Consider the following 15,680-nt stretch of genomic DNA (forward strand, 5'->3'; position numbering starts at 1 on the left):
AGCGCCTTGGCCTAGCCTGCTCTGGCTCCCTTCCTCCTGTCGCTATGGCAACGAACAGCGTCGCCCTGGCCGGAAGGCTCCCCAGTCTCCACTCTTCATTTGCGCTGGCCCGCCTGCCAGCGACTGCCTCACCCGCTCTCCTACCACACATGTTTTTGGCTTTCTTTCCTCTCTTCCATCTCTCTCCCCTCCTCCTCATCTCCTTTCTCTGCCCCTTCTTTATACGCCCTCCTCCTGCACCATTCCCCCCAATCCAGCTGTTCCTGCCTCTGTCCGCAATCCCGTACAGCTGTGCGCTCGCATGCGTCTCCTGAGTGTTGTCTCCTCAGGAGTTGCTCTCCCCATACAGATTCCCAGCCTTGCCCTATTGTCTTCGGCCCTGCTCTGTGGAAGCCCCCAGGAAAAGGGGTGAGCCCCTCTGCCTCCTCACAACTATGTATATTTAAAAATGCATAGTTTTCACAAAATGTGTCACTTTCACAAAATGCTGAGCTTTAAAATTGTCCACACTGTATTCTATGGAGGACATTTGAATGAATTTGAGTATTTCTGCATACTTTTTACATTCAGTACTTGTACAACAGAGAATGAAAAGCAAACAGCAGTTGCAAATGTGAGTACAAATTGAGGAGAGACCAGCAGCGAGCTGAGGGACAGAACATTTTGGAGACTTTGAGCATAGCTGGATTATCCACTCCTAGTCTTGTGGTTCTGCATCTGAGAGTTCTGCATTGTATCATTAGTGGAAACAGTTGTTACATAAGGTACATATGTAAGAGACACATCCAGGTCTTTAAGTAGCCTTTTGTTTTCCAGTTTTCTGTCAGCTATTAACACTGTTTTATCTTTTATAAAGCCTTTTTAAAGGACTGAAGACTGTCCACCATGAACTGATGCCCAAAGCCAAAGCGGCAGTGGCAGAAACAGTTCTCAAATGCAAGTCAACCCCAAACATTATAAGGGTGAGGAAATTTAAAGTGCAGATAGAGAACATGGATGAAAGGTGCAAAACCCTCCCCTGACTATGGCTTCTTTTCCCGCAGTCTGCCCCTTAACATTCACTATCCTTCAGTGGATGCTGACCATTTATATTTATTTCACTTTAATAAAGAAATGTAATAAAATGTAAGTAGATACAATATTTGTGTATTTCCCTATTCAAATTTTTATGTGCAGTTTTCATTGTCATTGTTGCATAAAAATGACTTACCTTGGATGCTCTAAAACAAAAGGAAGTTGATTTTGTGTCTGCCTTTTCTCTGTCTAACAAGACAAGCCCCAAATCTTCAGTTAGGGCCAAAAACTGCCCTGTTGTAATGTGGCGAAGACGAAAGGGCTGTCCCCAGCGGATGTTACTCCCACTCCAGCTTAAAAATTGATTGAAAACATTACAGTTAGGGTCTACATGAGTAAAACTGAATATATTTATGCCATGATCTTGAAAAAACTAAGAATCTGCCAATTGCTATGGGAGAAAATAAAAGGCAAGTTGAACTCACTTGCTAAATCAAAGGGACATCAGAATGTTTAACTCTTGCTAAATCTTATTTCAAATGGAACAATAAATTTCAATCTGGTCTCTTCAGACTGTCGCAAATTAATTCAAATTCCATTTTGTTTGTGCACCTGGAGATCTCCTTCCTTTTTGTCACAACTGCTGCCTCACCACTTTTTTTCCTTGATCTCAGTTCAAAACACTGTATTATTCACTGTTTATCTCCTTTCAGCCTTGGAGTATTACTGATTTTTTTATTTTATATATATATATATATATATATATATATATATATATATATTCAGTATACAAAAGTAAAACTCCACTTCAAACCATCTGGAAAGATTATTAGAATACCTTATTCGAAGGGGTTCTACTCTCCACAACGACCTTGCACGGACACCAGCACCCCCTGCTTCATAAAACAGTCGCCTGCAAATAGATTTTATTTATAAAAACATAGGGTTTACAAATAGCTCAATATACACCTAAATTCAAATTATGATATAAGGCCCTTTCAGCATTCATAACTCTGTGCAGGATTAAAATCTGAAGTGTATAATGTAAATTTGAAGTGGGAGTTTCGATACTGCAGCTGTTTTTCCTAATGATGAGCAACTGCCACCCTCTGGTCTCAATTAAAAATTGGACTTGAACCACACAGTCAAAGGCTCTATGTGGTCTATAAAGCATAGACTGATCTTTTTCTGAAATTCTTTGTTGCACCTCAGTAGCCAATGTTTATGAAACATAAAAATGGTGCCTCTTCCTTTTCAGAATCCAGCTTGAATGTCAGGCATTTCTCACTCTATATAGGGTAATATTCTTTGCTGAAACAACTTGAGCTTCACTTTCCTGTTGCACATGGAAATTAATGCAACAGTTCTATATTTGCTGCACTCTTTTGCATCTCCTTTCTTAGGACTGGAATGCATGTTTAACATTTCCAATCTGTGGGCCATTGTTTTGTTTTCCATATTTCTTGACATATTCTTGTTAGGATTTGAATGGATTCAGTCTGTTCAGCTTTGAATAGTTTTACTGGTATCCTATCTACTCTGAATGCTTTATTCCTTCCAAGTGCTTTCAGAGCAGCATTTGCTTTTTGATATTGCAGGTTCTTCATCATAGAATTCCTCTTCAAGTGAATCTGTCATCCTTTCATAACTTCCACCTTGTTATTTTCTCCTGTTCAGATAGCATGTTCATCTGCTTGTCTTTCAGCATTCCTAAACTAGGTTTGGATTGCCCTTTAATTTATTGGATCTTCTGGAAAAGGTCTCTTGTTTTCCTTCTTTAGATGTTCTATTTCTTTAAATTGGTTATTATAATGATTCTTTTTGGCTCTATACGATAGTCACAATATTCTGCACTCTGTTCATCTTATGCTGCCTATTAAAATGCATGTATTTTAATGGTCTTGAACTGCTACATTAATAAATTCAACACAAAGGTTATGAACATTATTTCATAACCATAGCATTTCACATATTCATCTGCAGCAAGTTGATTTTCCTTCACTAGATCAAACAGTGGCACCATTCACCACAGCACTAATTTGTAGATCATACTGCTAGAAGCATTTTGAAATACAATTACTAGGAGCTGGTTGATCACAAGTAAGAAAGCTACCTTGCTTGCAGATATCTTCCTAGACTCATGAGAACTTAATCAAGTTTAGCAAAATGCAGGCCTGAAAACATGTTGCACTACCCTTGGCCTGTAAGTACATTGTACATTCACAGCTAAGCTTGACACTAGATCATTGTTCTTCACTGAATGGTATGAGGGCTACCAGTGGTTCCCAATCACCTTGAGTGTAGCCTCTACTCCTTTTTGCAGTATAGTGCTCCCATTCTCCCGGCCTGGGAACACCCAATACATGACCTCAGTCATAATGCCTGGAGCAAAATTGGCTCCTGCTTGAAAAATAATGAAGATCATTGCACTAAGTGATACAATTAGAACAGCAGTTCCTTCTATAGAACAAGTAAAGAACAAAGCTGTCTGATTCTATCCCACCTGTCTCTAAGCTATCAAATAGCTTTTCTAGTTTTCTCACTCCAGGCCACAGTTGGGAGTAAAATGAGTGACTACATCCATTCTTTTCCACATTGGAACAGCATTTTAGGTGGCATTCTTGCTCTGTGTAGGAGCCCTACAACTAGTATCAGGACATGACAGATCCAGATTTTGGAATGGCCCTGGATAAAATATTCTCCCTTGGCCCACCTCCTCTTTGATTTGTTCACACTTTCCTTCCTGCTGTTATATCGTTAGAGGAGGCAGGTGTACAGGCAGTGACAGCAAGGAGGGCAACACAGCATCAGACATCGGCACTGTGGCACCGTGGAAAGGTACTAACAATGCTGATGTCTGACATTGGTGTAATACTAGTGATAACTGCTGGAGATCAGACAAGGCTCTTGTGAAGTGAGACATTTTCCTATTCCTTAACAAACTTATTTCTGGACAAAATCATAACATTTTATGTTTCCCGCAGGTTGTAAACATATTGAAGGCAACTATTCATCTTCAATTACATTTAATCATTTTGCATGGATATAATAGGAAGGCATTCTAAATGGCTGCATAATGCATGAATACATACCTCTTTCTCTCTTCAAAAGGATTTTTCAGCAACAAATCACTGTGAAATCAAAAATGGAAAGTGTATATAATATACATCACAACTTACTTGTGCGGTGAATCATTCTGTTCCGTAGATGGAATTGTCAAACATTCATCATGGCCATGAAATAAACGCAATACATGCCCTCCAAGTAGGTACCCTAGAGAAAAAGATTATTCCTTGTTAATTTGGGGAAAATTTCAATAGATATGCTTCTGGGATTCTTACCATCCAAAAATATCCATCTAAAGTGCATTTAATAGGTAAAAGACCTATCTGGAAAGTTCCTAATTACAGTTCCCTTTATTCATGCATGCACTAGGATTCCTTAAGAAAGCTGCAGACTGCAATTGGAAGTCTTTCTAAGGCAATATTTACTGAGAAGAACGCAATTTGATGCAGATGTGCTCTCTTCCCCACTCTCCTCCTTCAGCAAGTAGCAGAATTCAAAAGCTTTTGCATCCATTTTTAAGTAGCAACAGTTTTTCATCCAAATTTTTAAAAATGTAGTTAATACTACAATGCATTCCTATTCCACCTTTTTTGCAAGCAACCCAAAGTAGTTTACAAGGTTTAACTCCTCTCATTTTATCCTCACTACAACAGCCCTGTAAGGTAGATTAGGCTGAGATTCTGTGACTGGTGCAAGATTACCCAGTGAGCTTCACAACTGAACGGGGACTAGAAACTGGATCTCCTTACTTCAAGTTCAGCACTCTTGTCTACTATACCACACTGGCTCTTAACTATGACTTATGAGTTGTGAAACTGGTGTATTTCCAAGGAATCATAGTTGAGTTCAAGCATAAATGAGGGTTTGGACACATTACTGAAATGTGATTGATAAAAAAATATAAAAGCAAAAGCTTCCAATAGCCTTTTGGAGGCTACACTGGAGGAAAAGGAATGGGGAGTACATGACCAAAAGTTAACTCTGGCTTATTCCTATTGCTATACACTGAGGCTATTCACCCATAATGTGAATGGCTACTGCACAGTTACCTTTCTTATCCCACATCCTGTGTTCACACATTCATAAAGTAATTACCCATGAGTAGTCGTCACATGCCTCCATCTTCCCTCCAAATAGTGGCAAGCATCCTATCTGACTGCATGGCTGGGAACCAATCTCAGGCACTGCTCCTGCCTGTGTCACTCACTTCTCCCCTGTTAACCTACATACCCTCCTGGGGATGTTTTCAGCCAGCCACCACATTTTTCCCTTGCTGCCCTGTGGAGATCCCATAGGTGGTGACTCTGCAGGTGCAACAGAGCAATGACTAGGCAGGAATGCCAAAAACAGCCACCCCCATGGTCACTACTGCTGAAGGTGCTGTGTCCTCTCTCCAGTGGGTGCTTCCAGTGCCCAGCTACTACGCTACCACCATGTTCACCACCTGCCAATCACCCATTTCACACATCACCCGAATAGATCACTGAGATGCTCGTCTTACCACCTGGCATGGTGACAGCTCCATGTCCCTTCCTGATGCAGCCTTGCACACAAGTGGCTGCCTCTCACATGAAGTCAAGCTGTCTCACAAGCTCTTGCAAGACGGGACAGTGAGATTTTCACATGAGAGGGGACAGCACACTTGCACAAGAGGCCACAACAGGTGGGGGCATGGCAGCACAGCTGCACCAGGTGGGCAAGACAGGCACCTAAACAATCCAGCCAGGTGCCATGAGCTGTGCTTCTCCCTCCCAGTAGTAATAGTCTCACCAGTGCTTCTTTGCCAAACATCTTAATTTGACAAGTAAGTCTCTGAGTATATACAAAATGAAATTTCCTCTGACATTTTCACCCAAAATGAATTCTTCTGCATCTGTCCCTAGGGGAAGGAGCACTGTGGAACTGGGTATACCCGTGCTCCTCCCTCAGAGACCCTATGACTTTGATGACAGACTATCAGGCCCACGTCCTCAGGAGGCTGAAATTCATATTCTATAGGCTCCCCAACTCTAAATCTGCTCCCTTGAAATGTTGTTCCTCTTCTCCATTCCTTAGGTGGGAACCATCCCCTCCCCCGCTGCCCTTGAACTAATCTCCGTTATGGCAGGCACAGGTAGGAATGTAAGGACTTGATGTACAGCTGGATTTGGGTCCATTTCAATAATCATCTCATTATCAGAGTCTGAATTTCCCATCCTTCCAGAATAGGCACCCCTACTTGCACAGGTATAATCTTCGGATTCTGAGCTGTCAGTCCCATCAAAATGGTCAGCCTCTCATGCACACCCAAGGTGTGCCAGAACGTGAGTGGGTGACTGATTGGCCAGGCAGCAGATATTGCAGCCTGACATCAGGGAGTGCACACTGGGAGGGAGGACAGGGAGTGCAGGAGTGACCAATCAGCTCCCTGTGTGCCAGCAACTCAGTCGTTGCTAGGTGAACAGAGCAACAGAAAATGGTGGCTGAAATGGGTACAGATGCTCTTGCCACTGAGCCCACTGACCAAAATGGGGAAACTGCTTCATACAGAGAAACTACTTTTAATCATTTTCACACAGAATGAGAAGCAATGCTGAAATGTGAAAACCTTAGAACTGGCTGTTGATCCCTTAACCTAGAGCTATGCTAGCTGCCTTAGATTTCTCACAAAAGAAAAAATGTGGGATACAATGGTACCTTGGTTCACGAACTTAATTCATTCCACGATTCTGGTCACAACCCGAATTGGTTGCGAACCAAGTCAAATTCCCCCATAAGGTTCAAAGTAAATAAGATTAATCCGTTCTGTAAAAATTTTTTATCACAAAAATTTGAAACAAAGTAACAAAGAACAACAAAGTACAGTACCGTAGAGAACACTAACCTAGGTGAGAGGGAGGTAATTGTTTGGAGGGAGAGTTCCCCTCCATAAGGACATCGGGGAGATCTCCTTCAGGGGTTTCCTTTCTTCTTTGTCTCTTAGCTGCAGGATCAATTTTGGTGAAAAATCTGCACATTCTTGTCACCTTCATTACCGCTCTGCATGTTCTTTTTACCACCATGCTTGCTCTGCACGTCCTTTGGAGCCATTATTCAATACTTTACAGTACTGTATGTGCTAAAAAGCACACAAAAAGCTTCACAGAAAGTGACTACAGGTCTGTCTGCAACCACGAACGGGGAAGATGGGCACGATAGTGCTCGTAAGACGGCCATGATCGTGATCGTGTTTGTGCAGGGAAGATGGCTGCGATCGCGATCGTGTTTGTGCGGGAACAAGGCCATGATCATGGTAGTCACCTGATGCGGAGTTTGTGAATGGAGGCAAAATTTTTGTTGGTGAACTGATTTGGTTGTGAACTGAGGCGTTTGTGAACTGAGGTACCACTATATACAGTCAATGGAAAAGTAATAATTTTAAATATAAACTTTAGCCTTACATATGTTATGGTATTTTTGCTATAATAATTACTGAAGTAATGTACATGAAGCAAGAATGAACATTCTACAGTGTCGTTGTCATTATTATTACTACTTTTATAGTAGAAGCACTCATAGAGTAGATGATGACTAAGCAGGAAAGAAACTGTGGAGCTATGCTGAATATCTCAGTTAACAATATGATGAAATTATGCTGTCACTGTGGCTGGAAAAAGTACATTCATTTTGGGGGATTAATAGGTAATACATCGAAATAAAACTACAAGTTGTGATCATCCCATTTCAAAAAAGGATAAAGAGTGAGAAAAGGTATAGAAAAGCCCAACTTAAATCCCTTACAAGGGAAACATGCTTGTGGTTTTAGGTGAATAAATGTACTTATTCTGTATCTTGTTAACAGTTTACCACCAACCAACATTTAAAAACCATTTTTTCTTAGTTAAAAAAGGAAAAGCATATTGGGGGTTACTACACTGGAGGCATTATGTTGCTCATTCTGGCTTCATGGCAGAAATAAAGCCATTTTCACAAAAGAATGTTCAAATTTAGAAAACTTCCAAAGCAGCTCTTGAGTGCTAGGTGCAGCTATGCATAAAAAAATAAATAAAAGTCTTGTAGAAAATTCTAACTTCTCATACAACTCTTGAGAAGGGGCTAGTAATTAAAAAGGAAGAAAAATTCATTTAAAAAACCCCTAGTGAAAACTAAAAGATCTAAAAGTATTCTTACTAGAGAGTACCAACTCTGCAGAAAAAAAATGTTTAATATATAGTTGCAGGATCAATTAGAATAGACAATTATCAAAATTATTGAAATGTCAATGGAAGTGTGATTGATACACAAAGCCATTCCCCTTTCACAAAATTAATCATTGGTTTAAAATCAATTCTGCACAGTGCTAACTGGTTATTGGAAAAGGGTAAACAACTTGCCTGTTTTATAGATTTACATCTTAATGGAAGGTAACTTTCCAATCCATTTAACACAGAGAGACCAGGACAAATGAAGTCACTTTGTCTCCCAGAAAAAAAGGGGAAATGATTCATTAGCATCTCACTGTGAAATGTTCTATGTTCATCTGCTGAATAACCATCACATTAATATTTATTTGAAGACAAATATTACCAAGAATATGGTAGTCTAAATATTAGACACCTGAATATAATGACGCCATCACAAAAGAGCTCAAATATTTCTGTAAGCCATCCTGAGGCTGATGCAAAGAACAGCATTTAAATGTTCAAATTAAATTAATTAATTAAATTAAAATATCCCTGGATGTTAGACCAATGCTTAGAATGAACAAGGGATTGTGAAGTGCCAAAAGTTGATGGTTTCTGATAGCAGCAATTCCTGCTATGGGTGCTTCACACAGATTCCTCTAAGCAGGAAAAAGTACATATAAGATGTTGGGTTCACTAGAAATGTTCTAAGGTATTACCTGCATTAGGATCAGCCAAACATCACGAAGTAGTGTACAAGGTTTTGAGTTCATACAAACTCTGGCTTTACATTAAGCAAAACTGAAGACAAAAAAAAGTGTGGAAGAGAGAGAATAATCTGTTGCTGGGTATAATGAAAGCCCCGCCTTTATAAAGAAACAGGTGAGGCGTTTTGCAGAGGTAATTAGGGTATATTTTGCCAGAAACTAAAAAGTTCTCAGATTTCAGGAAAGCATACTGAGACAAAGAAGCAACAGTTCCTTTCCCTTTGAAAATATAAAAACCAACCTTTCTTTAAGAGATCAAATTCCCCAGGCTTTCCCCCAACTATTAGCCTCCTCATGGGAGGCCCAGGTAGGTACCCAGTGACTGCAAGGACAGGCTTCTCATGCAGGCGTTATAATATTGTGGACAGGCTGATGTACTTTTTTTTTAAACAGAAAGGACTCATCTGTGTGGATGCACAGGAAAATCAAAATGTACAAAATACAGTTGGGAACACTTTGATTGTATTGATAAAGCAAACTTGGAAAACTCACCAGTGGCCACAGGATTGGAAAAGGTCAGTTTACATTCCCATCCCAAAGAAGGGCAATGCCAAAGAATGTTCAAACTACCACACCATTGCACTCATTTCACGTGCTAGCAAAGTTATGCTCAAAATCCTACAAGCTAGGCTCCAGCAGTATGTGGACCAAGAACTACCAGAAGTTCTGGCAGGATTTCAAAGAGGGAGAGGGACTAGAGATCAAATTGCCAACATATGCTGGATCATGGAGAAAGCCAGAGAGTTCCAGAAAAACATCTACTTCTGCTTCATTGACTATGCTAAAGTCTTTGTGTGGATCACAACAAATTGTAGCAAGGTCTTAAAGAGATGGGAGTACCAGACCATCTTATTTGTCTCTTGAGAAACCTATATGCTGGTCAAGAAGCAACAGTGAGAACTGGACACGGAACCACTGATTGGTTCCAAATTGAGAAAGGAGTTCTGCAAGGCTGTATACTGTCACCCTGTCTATTTAACTTATATGCAGAGCACATCATAAGAAAGGTGGGACTAGATGAATCACAAGTTGGAATTAAGATTGCCGGGAGAAATATAAACAACCTCAGATATGCAGATGATACCACTCTGATGGCAGAAAGTGAAGAGGAACTAAAAAGCCTCTTGATGCGGGTGAAGGAGGAGAGTGCAAAAGTTGGCTTGAAACTCAACATTAAGAAAACTAAGATCATGGCATCCGGTCCTATCACTTCCTGGCAAATAGATGGGGAAGAAATGGAGGTAGTGACAGATTTTATTTTCCTGGGCTCCAAGATCACCGCAGATGGGGACTGCAGCCAAGAAATTAAAAGATGCTTGCTCCTGAGAAGGAAAGCTATGGCAAATCTAGATAGCATACTAAAAAGCAGAGACATCACTCTGCCAACAAAAATGCATATATTCAAGGCTATGGTTTTCCCAGTTGTAATGGATGGTTGTGAAAGTTGGACCATAAAGAAGGCTGAGCGCTGAAGAATTGAGGCTTTTGAATTGTGGTGCTGGAGGGGACTCCTGCGGGTCCCTTGGACCGCAAGGCGATCAAACCGGTCAGTCCTAGAGGAGATCAACCCTGACTGCTCTTTAGAAGGCCAGATACTGAAGATGAAACTCAAATACTTTGGCCACCTAATGAGAAGGAAGGACTCCCTGGAGAAGAGCCTAATGCTGGGAACAATAGATGGCAAAAGAAGAAGGGGACAGCAGAGAATGAGGTGGCTAGATGGAGCCACTGAAGCAGTTGGGGTGCGCTTAAGTGGACTCCAGGGGATGGTGGAGTAAATGAAGACGAGTTAGGCTGGATTTCAGGTTTATCTCTGCTATACAGGTCAATCAGTGATAAAAATACGACACATTCATAACACTGGTGCCAAATGAAGGACTGGTCTCTTTTAATAGTGACAAAATATTTTCATCCCTATTGTAGCTCAGCTCTTTCTTAAAATATGTTTCAACTTCCTCCATCCTGGATTACCAGCAAATATGTATAAGACCATGCCCTTCTCATTGAGGTGGAAAAGATACATGCATAGCCACCACTCCACCACTTCAGACCAGGAAATCAGAATTCCTTGAGGACAGCTGTATTGGATTAGCATGGAGTTTACAAGGGCACCAAAACCCCACTTGTATTAGAATTAGAAGAACACTTATATTTTTAGCAACAGCAATTATGATACAGAATTACACATTTAAAGTAACATTAACAGTATAATTATAAATTAACAAACCTTCTTCAATGCTGCTTCCTGAACAAGTAGGGTGAACATTCCATAGTGTTTGCATAAAGGAAGCATCCACCTGTATGTTTCCATATGTTACAGAAAGATGCTGAAAAAGAAAGACAAATTTACTGTGAACAAAATGAAAACAATGTTTGGCATAATGTTTTAATTTTTCAAAGGAAGTACTAAGGTATAGACTTATCACAAGTTAGAACTGATTTGCCTAAGCAGGAGTCTTCTTATACTGTGTTTTTTCCTAGCTACATTCTTACCACTATTCCTTCGTTACTGGAAAGGTTTCCTTTCTAAAATTATTTTTAACAGTGGATTCTAATTTCCTTTACTGATTTCTCTCAGCAGAATCTAAATTCCTGCCCAATCCTATCCCAAACTTCACAATCACAACCTAGTACCCATTATTCCATCATTTTCAAATGTGCATGGGCAAGAATGAGGAATTTTGCAGATCCAGTTTTATTTCAAATAAACAAATCTGATTACAGTTCAGGCAGGACACAGCACTAGACACATGAAGCTTATAAATGGAAAACAGAAGGACTAAACTGGCATTGACCAAAATTACAATACAAATCCTTACCAGGTATCTTTCAGAGGACACACTAACCAGGATAAGATCATCTCCAATCCGTACCTTTTCTCCTTCAGACCTTTGTTTAGAAGCAGGATGTATGGTCCACCAGCAAGCCTCACCTAAATTATACATGGGTGCTTACATTAGCTCTCAAATGTGTAATAAACAATATACATTACTGAAATCCTTTCATAAAGGCATCCATAGGAAATTTACAAAACCAACAAACAATACTTATTGATATGGCATAGAATTTCATTTTTTTGGGAAATTTTCATTTTTCAGGAAATATGTACTAGCTATTTCACTTCCATCTTGTGTATTGATTTCCTTTTTGGGAGTTCAGTGGCTATGGGGCTGTCCACAGAAATTTCCTTTGTCTTATCATCATATGCACTTATTCTTTCCTTTCATATTTCTTCTTAGTTTATTTTATGATTACTTACAAGACTGTTTAGAAATGTGTAAAGCTAGTTCTTACTGAAACTCAGCACTTTGATTTAAAATCATCTCTTTAAAAACGTCTTGGGAGTATCCTTCAGTAAAACTTGAGCTTTTCCTAATAATTCTCCAAAGCGTAGTAAAACCCAGCCCATGGCACTCTTCTGCTATAACCAGCCCTTTTACCTGCCAATTTTCCCTGCTCCACCCTTCCCACACTTCTATATATTATTAGCAGTGGGGGATAGGGAAAAGGGCAGCCAAGAAGGTTTACAAAAGCCTTGGGCTTACCTTAAGATTCCAGCTTTATAAAACCAAAGCTTCTGCATATTCTCAACTGTTAATTGCCAATGGTGACTCTGGATATTGTCATTTTTGTTTTTCCCAGGATATATAAGACTGAATTGGATTGCCTTAAATAAGGCTGAGCTATCATTCCACTAAGTCAAGAAACAGCTAGGCTAAGTGCAAACAACTCATGTTGACTCATGATTAACATTGACAGTGACATGATGAGGTGCATTCCTATCCATCCAGCACTGCTTATCGGATTCTGGAAAAAAAATCTACTCAGTGGTTCTACCAGCTGGCCATAGCAGTACCAAATCCCAGTTACTAGCAAAGAGGGAGAGAAATGCCCATCTTCCTCTTAGCTTATAGCTCTGCAGCTGCATTCCCTGAAGGAGTGCTGGAAAAAGGTTCTCCACAGATGGCTTAGGTAAATCTCAGACTCAATAACTGCTACCATCATTCAGATGCTTCTCACTAAATAGCTGTTTTATTTTGGGGTTCCCAGGTCTTTGTCTTGAATTTGAAATTCATTGTATCCTACAAGAACCGAGAAGCTGTATTTAGGACTGAATTCTATGTATGATTAAGTGTTTTTACTTCATGGGAGTGACACATTTAAAATGGTGGTAATTACACTTCTATGCACAGTAGGTTTTTATTTTCTTTAATGTTATCTCTGTGTGCTGCAATACCTAATGAGAGTGATATTTTTCCTTTATGGAGAAAGGCAAGTTCAAAGGCTTCCAGTCTTATTAATATTCATACTCACCTTTTTCTCTCTTTCTTTCAACAACAGGAATTCATACCTTCTATTACAGAAGAATGCATAATAAAGAAATCAGAGTTTCTGAGCATGTACAGAGGAATTTGTTTCCTACAGAGTAGGTCTGACTTGTGACCCACCATGCTGTATGTAGCTCACAAACTCTGTACTGTCCCCTGCCAAGAACAAAAATAATCTTGTTTTTCCAATCTCAGACAGACAGCCAAAACCAGGAGTTATATTAACTTCTGGCAGGATCCCATACAAGACTTGCTGTGTCACATGTTTTGCAGGCATTCTATGAAGGCAATCTGAAATAATATTATGTTTGAGATTAGGAGACCAGAGTTTCCACAGTGTACATACCTGCTGCATTTTCTTGTAGTCCCACATCAAATGCAAGCTTATCTGTCTGAGATCTTGATGTAGTCAAGCATGTCAAATACTGAAAAACATGCTGAATTATTAGGAACACTGCAATCCATAAATTTAAGTCATTGAAATATAAATTTGCATATGAATTAAAAGATCTTGTATGTTTAGATTTTTACAACATGGACACCTAATCCTTTCTTACATATTCTTCTATATATGAACCAGATCCTTTTGCACTGAAATGGAGCAGAGAGCCCATGCTTATTAGACATAACTTGGAGAGCCAGTCCTGTTTAGTGGACAGGGACCCAGGAGATTCAAGTTGTGGCGTTCTCTTGGACATGATACAATCTATCTAAATTATTTAATGGCTCAGTAACCCCTCGTTTGCTATCTATAGAATAGTGTAGCTTAGTTTACAAGGAAAGGAAAAGAGGGCAAGCAAAGGGTTGGGTTGGTTCTACTTCTCCAATTCCAGAATTGCACATCCCTTGCCAAGCAATGTTGTCTCTGGCAAAGTTGCTGTGGGTGGAATGGGGGATGAGAAGACCAGGACATAGTAACACAATGTTACAGAGGAATGATCACTAAACACATTTCCTAGTTCAGACATCTGGAGAAAATGTGAATAGAATGGACAATGTGTGGGAGATGGCACTCAGTCTATGTCTCCTGTTCATTCTACTTTGGAAGCCACAGGTAGTCCTTACTAACTCCCAGAGTGACAGATGCTTGGCTAACCATCAAGAAACCAGCTTACCATTCCACTGAATGAATGACGAAGCAGTATAGCATGGCCGTACAACAGTGTTCTATGACCACCACCTTGAGCTGCCTGTAGAATATTGGAAGGAAATATTACCATTCACGGAAATTGGGTCCAGCAAGCCTCAAGCTATAGCCACTTACTAGAGAACCCTAACTAAATTCAATAGGACTTACTTTTGAGTAGATATATATAGAATGGTAGTTACATTACCAGCTAAAACATGCCATTTCAGTAATAAGATATTAAGAACTCTATGCATGTTTAGACAGGGGAAAAAACTTGCAATTCCTAGCATTCCCCAACCAGCAATGATGGTTGGGTTATGCTAAGAATTGTAGGGCTTGTTTCTGTCTAACTATGCATTGGATTCCTCCTTAAAACAGAATTAGACTGAGATGTTCAAATGAGGGGCAGAAATTTTATGCACTTACAGTGACACCAAACACACAAATATTTTCATGCAATTGTGAAAAATGACAAATGCTTATATAATAATATGAATATTCGTAATTGCCCTTTAGCCTGTTCTACATCTTACTTAAGACAAAGCACAAGCTAATCTGAGATAACATAAAGTACTATACTCTTGAGAAAAGGTAATCCAAAAGGCATGCAGGGGATTAAACAACAGAATGCTACTCTGTGTCAAATAAAACCCTGCTTGTAGAAACCTAGCAAGTCAGAAAGAGCCCCTGTATTCAGGGAACGTTCAAATGTACAGTGCTTTGTAGAAATGTTCACTGCACCCCGACTCTTCAACATTTTGTTGTGTTACAACTTGGAAATGAAATGGATCTAACTAACATTCTTACCACTTGATACACAGGATACTCAAGACTGGAAACGTAAAAACTATTTTGCACCTTCACAGCACTGAGTACCTTGTGTACAACAAGTGGTAACAATGCCAAATAAATCATTTCCAATTTCTGGTTGTAACACAATAATATGTGGAAAAATCAAAGGGTGTAGGGCGTGCATACTTCTGCAATGCACAGTTTGGGACAATGTAAGAGTGAACTATCCCACCTGAATTATGAAGTGACTCAATCCCAAAAAAGAAGCCTATGGTATACTTTCTAGCATGTATAATGATTCTTGGAGTTACTGTGTTCACAAAGATGGATTAATCCTTTATCCCTTCACTAACATTAAAGAAAACCTACAACTAGAGATAGTAAGGCAATAAAGAAGAAAGCATCCACAGAATTCAGATTGAACAGAGGCACCAAAATAATG

At 39.7% G+C, this 15,680-nt stretch overlaps 1 protein-coding gene across 1 annotated transcript in view; it reads right to left on the minus strand.

The window, feature by feature from the left end:
- The window catches only part of RYR3 (ryanodine receptor 3), a 397,078-nt gene that overhangs the window by 337,749 nt on the left and 43,649 nt on the right, over positions 1 to 15,680 (minus strand). Inside the window, exons 4-10 of the mRNA XM_044436195.1 lie at positions 14,433 to 14,507; positions 13,664 to 13,742; positions 11,809 to 11,921; positions 11,217 to 11,316; positions 4,194 to 4,287; positions 1,853 to 1,927; positions 1,211 to 1,367 (exon numbers count right to left, since the gene is read on the minus strand). Coding sequence (XP_044292130.1) covers positions 1,211 to 1,367; positions 1,853 to 1,927; positions 4,194 to 4,287; positions 11,217 to 11,316; positions 11,809 to 11,921; positions 13,664 to 13,742; positions 14,433 to 14,507 — 693 coding nt within the window. The remainder of the gene's footprint in view (positions 1 to 1,210; positions 1,368 to 1,852; positions 1,928 to 4,193; positions 4,288 to 11,216; positions 11,317 to 11,808; positions 11,922 to 13,663; positions 13,743 to 14,432; positions 14,508 to 15,680) is intronic.

Source organism: Varanus komodoensis, unplaced genomic scaffold (assembly GCF_004798865.1).
Source record: "Varanus komodoensis strain SLA01 unplaced genomic scaffold, ASM479886v1 scaffold3, whole genome shotgun sequence".
NCBI lineage: Eukaryota > Metazoa > Chordata > Lepidosauria > Squamata > Varanidae > Varanus > Varanus komodoensis.